This window comes from Canis lupus, chromosome 16 (genome assembly GCF_048164855.1).
Source record: "Canis lupus baileyi chromosome 16, mCanLup2.hap1, whole genome shotgun sequence".
Classification (NCBI taxonomy): domain Eukaryota; kingdom Metazoa; phylum Chordata; class Mammalia; order Carnivora; family Canidae; genus Canis; species Canis lupus.
In genome coordinates, this window is record NC_132853.1 from 15,252,361 (window position 1) to 15,266,938 (window position 14,578).

The window sequence follows — 14,578 nt, forward strand, 5'->3', positions numbered from 1 at the left end:
CCAGTGTCCTGGAATCGAGTCCTGCATCAGGCTCCCTGCATGGAGCCTGCTTCTCCCTCTGCCTGTGTCTCTGCCTCTCTCTGTGTGTCTCTCATGAATAAACAAATAAAATCATAAATAAACAAACAAATAAAATACTGACAGTGTATTAGACAGTGTAACAAAATGAACAAAATGCTTTCTAGACAGGTAGGAGTGCTGGCCGAAAGCCCAATGGTCAGAGGAGAGCTCAGAGAAGGGATAGAGAGTGCTCTGGGATACTTAGTTGAATGAAGAGAAAATTCAAACATCATCTCATATGAAGCTCCAGGAAGCAGAGCTAGAGCCCCTGGGTAGACCTTTACAGTGGGCAAAGTTCAGCTTCATGTAAGAAAAAAAAATGTATCAACAGTCAGAGTTCAATCCTTTCAACAAAAAAATGGAGTAACTCTCTGCAAAGCACTAGCAGTAGCTAGGTTTGCAGAGGAGGAGGAAGATAAAGATGAATAAGACTCAGTGTCATGCAGAAATTTACTGACTAATCACAGGCTGGTATGAGAACAGAGCATTCCACTGTCATGTGACACATCCTATCATAGCAGTCTCTATAGCCACGCTGTCCAACACAATAACCACTAGCCATGTGGCCACAGAGCACTTGAAATGTGGCTAGTCTGAGTTGCTATAAGTGTAAAATACACAACAGACTTTGGATATTTGATATGAAAAAATAATGTAAAATATCTCAATAATTTTTATGTTGGTTATATATATTGGGTTAAATAAAATACATTATTAAAATTAATATCACTTTTTAAATGTGACTACTAGAAAATCTTAAATCACATATGTAGTTTGCATTGTATATCTATTGGACAACATTGTTTTGTAGGGTATTGTGGCAATGTGGTCGGAATATACGTACCTAAACTGAATCTTGAAGGGTGAATTTTTTTTTTAGACAAGACATCAAAAGAAGCACAAATTATAAAAGATTGATAAATTTGACAGTAAAGTTAAAATTTTATTTTCAGGGGGGCCTGGAGTGACTTAGTTGGGTAAGCATCTGCCTTCGGCTCAGGTCATGATCCTGGGGTCCTGGGATCAAGTCCCACATCAGGCTCTCAGCTTAGTGGGGAGTCTGCTTCTCCCTCTGCCTCTGCCTGCTGCTCCCCCTGCTTGTGCCGTCAAATAAATAAATAAATATATACATACATACATACAATATTTAAAACAAAACAACAACCAAAAAAAACCCCACTTATTTTCAGGGAAAGATACCATAAAACAAAATGAAAACAAAAGTTTCACACTGAGATAAAATATTTGTTACACAGAGGTAACTGACAAAAAAGATTATGAATGGTAATATAGAAAACACTATAAATTAGTACAAAAAATAAAAACTCAACAGAAACATAGACCCAGGTAATTCACAGGAGAAGAATCCTAAGTGGCCAATAAGCTTCTGAAGAAGATGTTTTATCCTCACCATTCATCAGGGGAATGCAAATTAAAATCATAATTTGGGGGCATCTGGATGGCTCAGCCAGTTAAGCAGCTGCCTTCCACTCACTTCGTGATCCCGGGATCCTGGGATCCAGCCCGGTGTCAGGCTCCCTGCTGGGTGGGGAGCCTTCTTCTCCCTCTCCTCTCTCTTCCCTCTCCTCTCTCTTCTTCTGTCCACCCACCGCCCCCCATCTCATGCTCTCTCTCAAATAAATAAAATCTTTAAAAAGTAAAATAAAAAATAAAACCACAATATGATGAGCGTATTTCTCAATCATCAGATGGGCAAAATCTAAACATCTGACAAAGATCAAGTGTTGGTGAGGATGTGGACAACCAGGAACTCTCCTGCCCTGCTGGTGAGAATGTGGGAATGTAAACTGATAGAACCACTTTGAAGAAGAATCTGGCATCATATGGCAAAGCTGAGCTTAACAATATGTGGCAGCCCTGGCAGGTTAAAGATGGGTAAACCCAAACCCACAACTCAGCAATTCTACTCCTAAGCATGTGTGCTGGAAAAATTCCATATATGTGCACAAAGTATGCTTGTACAAGAACATTATCGCAGCACTGTTTGCAGTGGAACAACAACAAAGAAAAAAGTAGAAGCTCCTCGCATGTCCATCAACAGCAAACTGGATAGAGGTGGAAAAGTCTTACAGCCCTGAGAAATAATGAAGGGAAGCCACTTATATCAACAATCTGCTGAGCAACGGCATTATGCAATTGATTATACCTTTTTGTTTGCTCCAATTACTTCATGAACTTAGGAAGAAAGATTCATCTCAGGGCACCTGGGTAGCCCAGTCCATTAAGTGTCTGTCTTTGGCCCAGGTCATGATCCCAGGGTCCCAAGATCGAGTCCCAGGTGGTATTCCCTGCTCAGTAGGGAGTCTGCTTTTCCCTCCTCCTGATTTTGTGCTCTCTCTCTCTCTCTCTCTCTCCCTCTCCCTCTCAAATAAATAAATAAAATCTTTAACAAGAAAGAAAGAAAGAAAGAAAGAAAGAAAGAAAGAAAGAAAGAAAGAAAGAAAGAAAAAAAGAAAAAAAGGGCAGCCCTTGTGGCACAGCGGTTTAGCACTGCCTGCAGCCCGGGGTGTGATCCTGGAGACCTGGGATCGAGTCCCACGTTGGGCTCCCTACATGGAGGCTGCTTCTCCCTCTGCCTGTGTCTCTGCCTTTTTCTGTGTGTCTTTCTGTGTGTCTCTAATGAAGAAATAAATAAAATCTTAAAAAAAAAAACATTAAAAAGAAAGAAAAGAAAAAAAGAAGGAAGAAAGAAAGGCTCATGTCTCCTCCGATTGCCATGAAAGGTATCCTGCTCCTGTCAAAGGAGAAGGCCTCCACTGTGTTCTCCATGGCTTTGCCCTGCGGTAGCCCTTCTCCTGCATAATGCATGTATCCCTCTCGGAGGGTCATCCCACAGCCTTCGAACATCCTCTGTCACTCTCCTCTTTAGTGACACTTCCTCTAGGCCACATCCCCTAAAGCTACTGCCCATTTCTCGGTTCTCCCTCACAGCCATGAGGGAAAGAGCTATTTATTCTTGTGTCTGTCCTGTCTTGGCTCCATTCCCTCCTCAGCTTCAGTCTGTGCCCATCTCTCCTTTGAAACAGCTGTTGCCAAGTTTGTGGGTGACCTTCATGTTGACCACCGAAAGGACATCTCTTCCCTCGGCAGCAGGCGGTGGAGCAAACTGTTCCTCCTTCTTGAAACTCTGCCTCTCCATTCCCGCCCCCAGAACCTCACATGCCGTGTCTTTTCTGTCTCCTTTGCTCACTTGATCCCAGGGCTCCTTTTTCTCTCCATCTCCATCTCCTCCTAGGTTACTTCCACCAGTTCCATGACTTTTTTTTTTGATTTTTTTTTTCAGTTCCATGACTTTAAATGCATCTGTGTGCTCCCAAATACACACTTCCAGTCCTTTTTTTTTTTTAAGATTTTTTTTATTTATTCATGAAAGACACAGAGAGAGAGAGGCAGAGGGAGAAACAGGCTCTATACAGGAAGCCCGATATGGGACTCGATCTTGGGACTCCGGAACTCTGGGACTCCAGGACCATACCCTGAAGCGAAGGCAGACACTCAACTGCTGAGCCACCCAGGCGTCCCACACTCTTCCAGTCCTGATCAAGATATCCAAAAGCCTATCTGACAAATCCATATGGGTGCCCAGTAGGTAGGATGAACATATAATGTTATCATCCAAACATTCCTCAGAACAAAAGTAGAACCAGAGACATAACTTGAAGTGTCCCAGGTAGGCTATATTCATCTACATTAGTGTGGTATTTTCTTTCTTTCTTTCTTTCTTTCTTTCTTTCTTTCTTTCTTTCTTTCTTTCTTTCGTGTGGTATTTCAATAATGACATGTTCAAAATAGAAATCTCCAGTTGTGGGGCACCTGGGTGGCTCAGTGGTTGTCTGTCTTTGGCTCAGGTCATGATCCTAGGGTCCTGGGATCAAGTCCTGCATCAGGCTTCCTGTAGGGAGCCTGGTTCTCCCTCTGTCTGTGTCTCTGCCTCTCTCTGTGTCTCTCCTGCAAAAAGTCTTTAAAAGAAAGAAAGAAATCTCCAGGGAATCCCTGGGTGGCTCAGCAGTTTAGTGCCTGCCTTTGGCACAGGGTGTGATCCTGGAGTCCCGGGATCGGGTCCCACATCGGGCTCCCTGCATGGAGCCTGCTTCTCCCTCTGCCTGTGTCTCTGCCTCTCTCTCTGTCTGTGTCTCTCGTGAATAAATAAATAAAACCTAAAAAAAAAAAAAAGAAAGAAATCTCCAGTCCCAAAATCTGTCCCTCACTCTGATTCCATCTCAGTAAAACCCATTTTCTCAGGGTGCCTGGGCAGCTCAGTCTGTTGCGCCTCTGCCCTCGGCTCCAATCATGGTCTCAGGGTCCTGGGATCGAGCACTCCGGGCTCAAGCACCATTGGACTCTCCACTCGGTGGCAAGTCTGCTTCTCCCTCTCCTTCTGTGATCTCTCTCGCTCTTGTTCTCTCTCAAATAAAATTTTTTTAAAAAATTGGTTTTCAAAAGAAAAATCCAGGAATCTGAACCATGAACCCCACCATCCTTGAGCCTTTCCTTTCCCTCACATCTTGTACAAACTAGGCACAAATTCCATAGCACTGCTTGCAAAATATTTCTGCATTCTGACCACTTTCCTTGATTCTACAGCCAACACCATCTATGTCTCTTTCCTGCTAACCTATGCTTGTCTCTCTACATTCTGTTCTCCACACACAGCCAAGTGAGCCTTCTAGGGTTGACATCAGACCATGGCACCCCTCAATTATTATTTTTTAAAGATTTTATTTATTTATTCATGAGAGACACAGAGAGAGAGAGAGAGGCAGAGACACAGGCAGAGGGAGAAGTAGGCGCCATGCAGGGAGCCTGACATGGGACTTGGTCCCGGGACCCTAGGATCACACCCTGGGCTGAAGGCAGCGCTAAACTGCTGAGCCACCTGGGCTGCCTGGCACCCCTCAATTAAAAGCTTTCCACGGTGAATGGATTATTGCCATCCACAACCCAGATGAATGTCACAAATGTGAGGTTAAACAAAAGAAGCCAGACCCAAGAGAGCAGGCTGTATGATTCCTTTACATAAAGTTCAAAACCAGAAAAAATTAATCTGTTATTAGAAGTCAGGAGGTGAGTACTAACTGTGTGTTTCCTGATGTGGGTGCTGGTTGCATAGGGGTATTTGGTTCATGAGAAATTTCATTAAGTTCAGGTACAGTTATTTGCGGGGGGGCGGAGGGGAAGCTCAGGTACAGTTATGACTTGTGTACTTGGCACACTATATTTCATCAGAAAGTGTTAACTTTTTATTGTCTAGACTGCTCTACCTCCAGATTTAGGCTCTGGGGGGTAGGGATCTTGTCTGCTTGCCCACTGCCCATCCCCAGAGCCTGAAGCACTGCTGGACACACAGGCTCTGATGAGGACTTGCAGGGGGATGCAGGTGACATAGCCAGATCAGCAGCAGGGAGACCTAGGAGGTCACCTAGGGAGAGCCTAAGGAGTGACGACTTGATCCACGGCGACCCCTGGAATGGAGAGGAGAGAGCTGAGAAAGATTTAGAAGGTGAAATTAAGTTGGTGGCTTCCCAATTTAACTATCCAATTACTTCTTACTCCTAAGATAAAAACAACAGTCTTTACAGTGGCCCTAAAGCACTAGTACATGTTCCCCTCTGACTCACTCCTACCCCTCCCCTCTAGCTCCACGGACCCCCTGCTCATCCTGAACCTTCTAATTTTTTTTTTTTTTTTTTTATGATAGTCACAGAGAGAGAGAGAGAGAGGCAGAGACACAGGTTGAGGGAGAAGCGGGCTCCATGCACCAGGAGCCCGACGTGGGATTTGATCCCGGGTCTCCAGGATCGCGCCCTGGGCCAAAGGCAAGCGCCAAACTGCTGCGCCACCCAGGGATCCCCATCCTGAACCTTCTGAGCATGCTTCCACCCAGGAACTCTGCCCTGGTTATTTATATCATGCCTGCCTTCACCTGCCTCAAGTCTCTGCTCCCGTACCACCTTCTCAGGGAGGCCTTCCCTGCTCTATTTCTCACCACGGCTCTAACCAACCACCCTCTGCCTCATCATCGATTTCACCTGTCTCCCCACATTGCTGGTTTGTAGGAAGCCAGAGTCCACCCTGGGCACTTGCTCTTGACCACTGCACTTCGGGGCTTCAGGTGGCCACGGCCACAGGGACACCCTGTACCCACAGATAAGGGCCCACGCACGTGGCCCTGCATACCACCCACGGCCCCGGGCCAAGGTGGGCCCAACTGTTTCCCCCAGATCCTCAGGCATGACAGCGTCCAGCTGGAACCAGTGCTCCCTGCAGCCTGTCCCTGGCTGACGGGCGCCTGCCCCTGCCAGAAGGACTGACATGTAATTAGAAACTCCACAAGCTCCCTAATTGCCAGTTTTCTCCAAACTGGGAGGCCAGCGCTATTCTGAGCCACCCTTGTTAATGGCTGCTTGAGGCCTCTGGAGAGAGTGGAGCCCGGCTGGCATGGAGCTGGCCGCAGAGAGGGCTGGCAAGGTCAGAGGGGACTGCGCCGGGGAAGAGCTGGCGGGTGGCCAGGGGACAAACGTGGCAGAGAGGGCCGCCTGCTGTGTGCTGTCAGGGCCCAGCGTGAGGCTCAGTGCCGCCAGGGCCCTCCTGCCTCCCTCAGCCCCCTTGCTCCAGCCCATGCCCAGCAGAGTGACATCAAAACAGCCAGGGTCATTCATTCTTTATTCAGGTGGCATAAAAATCACTACAAAAACTTTACAAAAGAGCCTTAGGGAGTTAACTATTCCCCACACACACACCTCCCACCTGAGACACCTGGGCAGAGGAAGAAGAGGAGAGACAGGGAAGAAGAGTCCTGGCAATGCTGGTATCTCCAAGGAGCAGTGGGGAGGCTGAAGTGACAGGGTGTGGGGGGCGGGTTGGGGGATGGGGGCTGGAGGGCCTCCAGCAAGTGTGGCAGAAGCAGTTTGTGGAATTCTAGGCCCCGCCCATAGAGCAGGCCCAGGCTCCACACCCCCAGGGCCTACTGTCCTCTCCCCAGCCAAGGTATTCCATCCCTCCTGCCCCCCTGCCCCCCCAACACCCCCCCCCCCCCCCGTAAACAAACGTGGAAGTGCCACAGCCAACACGGGAACTACCTTCCTGACAAAAGTGGATCTCCAGCTTCTCCAGCTGCCCTTCTGCCCAAGTCCCCCAAAGGACAGCCTCTGAGTCGCTTTTGGAAGAAGAGATGTGGGATGAAGGCCCTTGATTACCTGAGGTCCGCCCCGTCCTGTGGCCCCCCCAACCCCAAAATCCCTGAGAGGAGGAGACTTGAGAGAGTGGCTCCCTCTGGGCTCCCAGACTCCCCACCCAGGTCCCTGCCCTCCTCCCACAATGCTGTCTGGAAAGAGTCACAAGAGTTGAGAGGTTGCTCCAGCAGGGACTCGGGATGCTGGCGGCTGGCCTCTCACTTGGGGCTATGAAGTTGGGGGTAATCCTCCTCTGAGGGAGGCGCAAGTTTCAAGTCAGGCCCGAAGGGCTTGTCTCCGCGGGGAAAGGCTTTCCGGTTCTGGAAGTAGTCCCTGTCATCGGGGGAATCCTGCTGCTCCTTGCGCTCCCATGGCGCACTAGGGTTGGGGTTCTTCACACTGCCCACAAACAGGGGCAGGCTTGTTGTGTCCTCGAGGATGAAGAAGAGGAAGGGGCGGTTGACGCTGAAGGAGGAGAGAGACATTCGGGACATGGCCGTGCCCGTGGCCGCGGCCGCCTCCACACCAGCCTCACTGAGCTCCAGAGCAGACTGGTGCTGCACGCTGGTCACCACCAGGCGCTGGTCGGAGATCCCGCGCAGGTCTGGGGCCTGGAACAGCTCCTGCAGGCCTGCCCAGGGCAAGAGACTGCCGGTCAGAGCTGCCTTCTGCCCCGCAGGCTGCCGGGACCTGCCTGGGACGGTGGCTAGCATTCTGGCCGGGAACACCTCCAACCCACAGATCCTTGGGGAACTCTCACTTAACCTCCAGTTATTAGCTTAAAGGTCACTTCCTCCAAGGAGACTTTCTGGATCCCCTGCCCCAAGGTCCGGCCGGGTGCCCTTCTCCAATGAACTGGAGAGAAGCCCTCTGACTCATCACCTAAGCTGTATAGTAAGTACCTGATTCCGCATCTGCCTGAGCCCCTTGTACCTAGTACAGTGCCCCTTGCAGGACAGCCAGCAAGGCTCACGTGCCACCCAGGCTCTCTACCCAAGATTCTTCACAATGTTCAGTCTTGGATGGAGCAGATCCTCATTCCCTGGGCCACCCCAGCCCATCCCGGGACGGAGGATCTGGGGGGTCCTAGGAAGCCCTCACCTCCCAAAGCCCCAGAGAAGGCCAGGACACAAGGCTGCTCTGACTCGGACCTACTGCCAGCTGGGGCTTTGTTCCTCACTTGCTCTGCCTAGCCTGGCCTAGGGGACTGTCCTTACCCAAGCCTCACCCTTCCTTACCCAGCCGGCTGAGGGTGGCCACCAAGTCCAGCTGGTAGTTCAGGTGCAGCTTAGGCAGCCGGACCTTGGTGGGTTTCTCTCGCAGTAAGGGCTGGTGCAGGATGTCCCAGCTCAGGTTGGCCAGCACCTGGGACACGTTCCACTCAAAGTGGGTGGGCATAATGACCACAAAGCTCATGTTGTTCTTAAAGGGGAAATGAGCCACCTACAGAGAAAGAAAGGAGACAGCGGTGAGGGCCAGAAGGTGCCCATACCAGCTGGGGTCTGGGCCAGCATAGGCTTCTGAGACAGATGGAGCAGGAGTTCCAGTCCATTGTTCTCAGGTGTGTGTTCAGCCTCCCTGAGCCTCCACTTCCTCACCTGTGAAGTGGAGTAACACTGCCTGCCCACATTGTAGGTTGACATGTGAGAGAGAGAAAAAAAAGAGAGAGACCCTTTTAAAGCTTCTAGTGGAGTATCAGCACATGGGCAGTGCTCAATAAAGGGGGGACTTTCCCTCTCTTCGTCTGTAACCAGCTCTGCCTCTCAGTGTCTCCATGTGTACAATGGACTGGGTTGTTCGTTTTCAAACCACCCTAGGTCCTACAGAGGAGCCACTGCAACAGGTGGTTCTCCCCCCCACACCTTCACCTAGGGTGTATATGATACTGTGATCTGAGGTAAGATGTCATGTGAATGGGGTTTCTGCAGCTACTTGAGTATGAGAAGCACTGGGCATGATGATCCCTGGCAAGTGAGACTTCTTAGTCTCTAGGCAGAGCAGCCAGGGAGCAGGAACCTTAGGGGTGGCGGGGGTGGTGGGGAACACCACATCTGGCTGTCTGGGTCAGCCTGCAGAGTGTGTGAGGAAGAGGAGGGCAGAGGCCAGGGACAGAGAGGATGGGTGAAGAAAGAGTGGGCAGGACACAGCCTGGAGGGCAGGAGCAGCACAAAGAGAACAGGTGGGGAGGTGAACAAGACAGTCTGCCCGTCGGGGTGAAAGCGAGAGAAGCTGGACGCTGCTCCAAGGGTCTGCCTTGCCCCCACAGCCCCTCTCAGGAGTCGCTGAGGCCTGTGGCATGCTGCCTTGGGAAACTAACCAACATTGCCATCTCTGCCACAGTGGATGGGCCCAGGGGTCCATGCTCAAGCCAAGAGGACCACATTTAGGCTAGAAGCAAGGGAGGCCTCACCTGAGACCGCTTGGCATAGTTCTCTATCCAATCAGAATGTTCCAGCAGGTTACTGACAAATCCATTGCAACCAGATCCTCCCTTCCAAGGAGCACTGTGACAGTCAGATCACATCTCCCAGGCTCGAGGATGCTGAGGCCTGAGTGGCTCTGTAGCTGTTGGGTGGCTCCTTTGCAGCCTGACCAACCCATGGGCCCTTGTAATAAACCCCTCTGACCAAAAATCATCTGGTTCTCCACTTGAGGCCCCTCCTCATAGACTGCTCCCTGACCACTTTATCTAAAATACCTTCCCCAGGGATCCCTGGGTGGCACAGCGGTTTAGTGCCTGCCTTTGGCCCAGGGCGTGATCCTCGAGACCCGGGATCAAATCCCACGTCGGGCTCCCGGTGCATGGAGCCTGCTTTTCCCTCTGCCTGTGTCTCTGCCTCTCTCTCTCTCTCTCTCTCTCTCTCTCTCTGTGACTATCATAAATAAAAAAAATTAAAAAAAGAACTTCTTTAAAAAAATAAATAAATAAAATAAAATACCTTCCCCTGTCACTAATTGATCACTTTATTTTTTTCCTTCATCGCAGTTATACTATGTGAAATTATTCCATGATTTATGTCTGTCCGTGTACTGTGTGTGTCTTTCCTCCTGAGAGCAGGGACTTGGTCTCCCTTGTGCTAGTGTGTTCTGGTGGCAAATGCCTAATATAGTTTTGTCAAATTCTTGAACTTCAAAGAGCCTGGAACCTCAGTCCCTCTGGATCAGGGCATAATGTGACATTCCAGAGCCACCTGTCTCAGGGACAAGACTGCAAGGGAGGTGGGGCACACCCCCCTCCACCCCTGTACCTGTCCCACAGCCTGCCCCCCCTGCCCCACCTCCCAGCAGCCAGGCCCAGCCTGGGCAGTCAAGGGTGACCTGTATCTCAGGCTGCTCCAGCAGGAACCAGCGCAGGGGGTACGTGCGGGCGTGCATCATGTCCACTGGCACCGTGAACTGCTCGTTCAGGTGGAAACTGTCTCTCTGGGTGAGGCTTGGATCAAACTTGCTCCTCCAGAAACCTATATCCAGCAGAGGGCAGGGGTCACGTAGACTGGGACAGGGGTGGGTTCCACACCACTAGTCTCTTCTCCATCCCACCCAGAACCCATTCAAGGGACAAAAAGTAGAAGTCAAAAGCCCAAGGGGCACTGTGCCAGTTGATTCCCAGTTGATCTGAGGTTTCTTCCCTGCAGCATTTTTGAAATCTGGGCTTGCATTCTTCCTATGTCCTGTCATGCTCCCAGGAGCACCCCCAACCCCACCCTCAATCCTTTCAGACTCAGTTTCCTCCTAGGGTTCTCTCATCCAGTTCCTGAGGCCCCTCACTGGCACACCATTACCTGTTTCCTACCCTCCCCCAAGCCACAACCTAGAAAGCTCCCTGCCTCCTGACCCAGCCCTGAGGAGAAAGAGAGACCCTCAGAACAAAGGTTTTGCAGCCCAGCTCAGCCTACAAGGCAGGAATAGGGGCCACAGGGGTAGAGGGCCAGAGAAGAGGGGGAACGCACCCTGGAAGTGGATGGCATTGAGCAGAAGCAACACTGTGTCATCTGGCAGCTCTGAGAGGAAATCCTCAATCTTCCCCTCTGTGGCCTCCTTCACCCATTGGTTGATGTTTAGCAGATCATCCCCTTTCCTTCCGGTCAGGCTCATGGGCTTGGCACCAAAGAGCTGTTCTGATTGTTTCAGGAAGTCCTCTTTGATGGGAAATCCTACACAGAAAAGGCCACGAGCTGTTCCTAAGGGCTTGAGCTCCAGAGCCACCAATGCTCTGACTGGCTGCCTAAGGCCAAACCCATCTCCATCACTCCTGTCCACTCCAGGGCACAACCTAGGGAGCTCCAAGCCACCAGCACCTACCTTTCTGCAGGTACATTCTAGCAGCCAATCGGAATGCCCCAGGGCCCAGGTCCTGGCAAAGGCGGCTCAGCAGGTGGGGGAGGCAGGGCCCAGAGTCTGCATGCAGCACCTGCTCTAACCTCCGCAGCGTCTGGTTCTGAGCACCTGGAGGGGACCACATGGGCTTTGGCCCAGGCCAGTGGCACTTTCCCACCCCTACTGGCCACTCCAGGCTCTGTTAAATCCCCATCGTGAGCATGGCCACGACACCACACATTCTCCCCCCGTATCCACTAAACTGATTGGGGTGACAATACTCCCCAAGTTCTACTTTTGTCTCTGCTGCTGGCAATCTGGGTCACCTCACTCGATCCAAGTCGTATTCCCTCTCTGGACCTCGGTTTCCCACAATGAGAGTCTCCAGTCCGGTGGAGACATTGTAGTTATCAAAGGCTTATGTAAAAATCACCAGAAGCGGGATCCCTGGGTGGCGCAGCGGTTTGGCCCCTGCCTTTGGCCCAGGGCGCGATCCTGGAGACCCGGGATCGAGTCCCACATCAGGCTCCCGGTGCATGGAGCCTGCTTCTCCCTCTGCCTGTGTCTCTGCCTCTCTCTCTCTCTCTCTCTCTCTGACTATCATAAATAAATAAAAATTAAAAAAAAAAAAAATCACCAGAAGCATATCCTTAGGCCCAATCCCTGGGAATCTGATTCACAGAGACTGGAGGTGTACCTAGGAATCTGCATTTTTACCAAACATCCAAGTGACTCTGATGCAGGAGGCACCCACTAGTAAACTCTGGAGTAGTGAGTTCCCACTGGCCTCCAGCTCTGCTGGTCTGGACAGGTGATGCCACAGTACCTAGTGCCAGGTGAGACAGTGCCAGGGCCACACTCAGAGGCGACAGGATTAGGTTGGGGCTGGTGGACCTTTGGGCCACCAGGGAGAACAGGTCTGTGGTGAAGGCCATCATGGCCTGGGCCAATCTGCGGGTCTGCTCTGGGGTTGGGGCTCCCCTGCAGTCTCTTGGGGCCTTCTTCAGGCCAATATGGCCACTGGACTCCTACAGACAGATCAGGGGTCAAGAGGGTCAAGGAGTCCGCTCTGTGTTGAAGATCCCTTCCACAGCCCCCTTGCCCAAGAATAGTCCTGGCAAGAGAGGGACAGTCACATGGACAATGACAGTACAAGGACCTGGTCCTTTCCTCTGGCCCCTCCCACCCTCTGAGTCGTGGCCCCGCTGATTGGCCCTCCTCCCTCGGACCCCGCCCACTCTTCCCCAGCCCCACCTGGTTGTACCTGGTTGCCCAACTTGAGGAGGGTGAGCGGGGGCAGCTTCTCTTGGGTCTGCCCGCCCATTAGCTGAAGAAGGGAGGAAGCAAATGGAGCGTGACCCTTCCCACGGGTCGGCCCACTCCCTGCGCCAACCACAGGTTAGGCCCGCGGGGCTTTCCTCCCCCTCCTGCCTCTCACTCCCGAGTACCTGCTGGTCCAAGGGCTCCATGGCGCTGGCAGGAGGGAACTGTCGAGAAAAGGATGAGGGGAAGAGAGGGAGCTCTTCAGAGCCAAACGCTCCCTTGACTCAGCCCCCTCCCCCCCAGGGAGGCCCAGGCTCACCACCGCGCCGGAGCCTTGGAGGCAGGACAGGCTGATCACCAGGAGCCCCCGGAGCAGCGCCATGTTCCTGTGCGGGGACAGGCAGCCTGCGTCCCCGTCCCCACCGACCCCACTCCCGGGGGCCCACCCACACGCTGCCTGGGAGGGCAGGTCAATCCAGCCACCACCGCCAGCACTCCCAACACCCACGAGCCCTGTTTCTCATCTCCGTGGGGCGGGATATCCCCCTGAATCCTTTTCAGCCCTTTTGAATTTTCCAGTTTTCCACATGTCATGCACTGAAAATGTTTTGGTTCATAGGGGAAATAATCAAAATGAAAGAAGTCCTCATTCTTCGAGGCCTGGCATTGTGAGTCCAACATCGATTGGAATCCAGACTCTGCCTCTTCCCAGAGGCCCTCAGATAGCTCCCTGGGCTTTGCCTTTTCTTGTAAAATGGTAGCAAAAGTCCCTACCTCCTCCCACGGTATACTGTGAGGACCAAAATGAGACAGTCTTTGTGAACCCTGGTTACGCTGCCTGGCACTCAGTGGTATGGCTGTTGTCAGCCTAGCCCAAGGCCCCTCTTCTGGGAAGCCTGCCCTGAAGCCTCCTGTGTCCTAGGGCTCCTTACCCAGAGCTCCTACCCAACCTGCTGCCCAATGGCCCACCTTTTCTTGGTCTGGTCTTGACCACAAGGGTAGACAGGCCTGTGAATCCCTGAGGTCTCGGCAGGTTTGGTGGGATGGGCCGGAGAGCCTTGTTGTTGACCTAGCCACAGAGCCCAATGAATGGTTCTGGATAGAGCCACCTTTGGACTTACGGGAAACATAGGCCTTGTGCCCGACTCTGTCCAGGTCGGCTCCGGGAAGCCCAGCCAGCAGGTGGGGATGGGCAGGTCTTAGTCTGGCCTCAGAGCAGGTCCCATACACTCCAACCCCGCCCCCATCTCAGGGCCAGTCCTTCCAGGGGATCCTCTATCACCCCTGGCCCCACCTCCATCACACACAAGGACCCTTGGCCAGGGCCCTAATCTCTAATGGGGGTTTTGAATCCTCCTGACAAGAAAAGACCTCCAGTTTTTCAAGTCCCAGAGAGACTCCTGCCAGAACCCCCACCTTGGCTCCTCATCACCCCAGGAGGCTGGGAAATGAGAGGCCTTCTGAATAAATTCACCCCAGACCCCTTCAGCCGGGTGGGCAGCTCTTACCTCCTATCTGGCCCAAAGAGCAGGCCAAGCCACCCCTCCCCTCGTACCTCTGTAGGCTCCTTGCTGCTGCACACAATGTCCCTCTGGCCCCACTGTGGTGCTCCCCACACTTTGCTCAGGCTCCAGCCAGCCCATCTGAGCCCTCCCCTCCCACCAGGACCTTTGCTCTCAGCCAACCCCTGTTCAGATTGTTCAGATTTCTCTTCTGGTAAATATTGACCAGCACATCCGGTTAAA

The 14,578-nt window shown here is 51.9% G+C and overlaps 1 protein-coding gene across 3 annotated transcripts; it reads right to left on the reverse strand.

The window, feature by feature from the left end:
• Positions 1 to 6,727: 6,727 nt before the first annotated feature.
• Positions 6,728 to 14,532, reverse strand: SERPINF2 (serpin family F member 2). Of its 3 annotated transcripts, XM_072779069.1 has the most exons (11): positions 14,389 to 14,530; positions 13,803 to 13,902; positions 13,153 to 13,219; positions 13,019 to 13,057; positions 12,835 to 12,897; positions 12,397 to 12,598; positions 11,556 to 11,699; positions 11,204 to 11,407; positions 10,572 to 10,714; positions 8,492 to 8,696; positions 6,728 to 7,884 (listed from the first exon to the last, which is right to left on the reverse strand). In XM_072779069.1, the coding sequence occupies exons 1-11, from the start codon at positions 14,474 to 14,476 to the stop codon at positions 7,472 to 7,474; spliced, it is 1,668 nt and encodes a 555-aa protein (XP_072635170.1). In that variant the 5' UTR covers positions 14,477 to 14,530; the 3' UTR covers positions 6,728 to 7,471. The 3 variants fall into 3 exon arrangements, with proteins under 3 accessions (XP_072635170.1, XP_072635171.1, XP_072635172.1); XM_072779070.1 differs by lacking the exon at positions 13,803 to 13,902 and having other exon boundaries at positions 14,389 to 14,532; XM_072779071.1 differs by lacking the exons at positions 13,803 to 13,902; positions 14,389 to 14,530 and adding an exon at positions 14,342 to 14,363.
• Between the last annotated feature and the right edge of the window lie 46 nt (positions 14,533 to 14,578).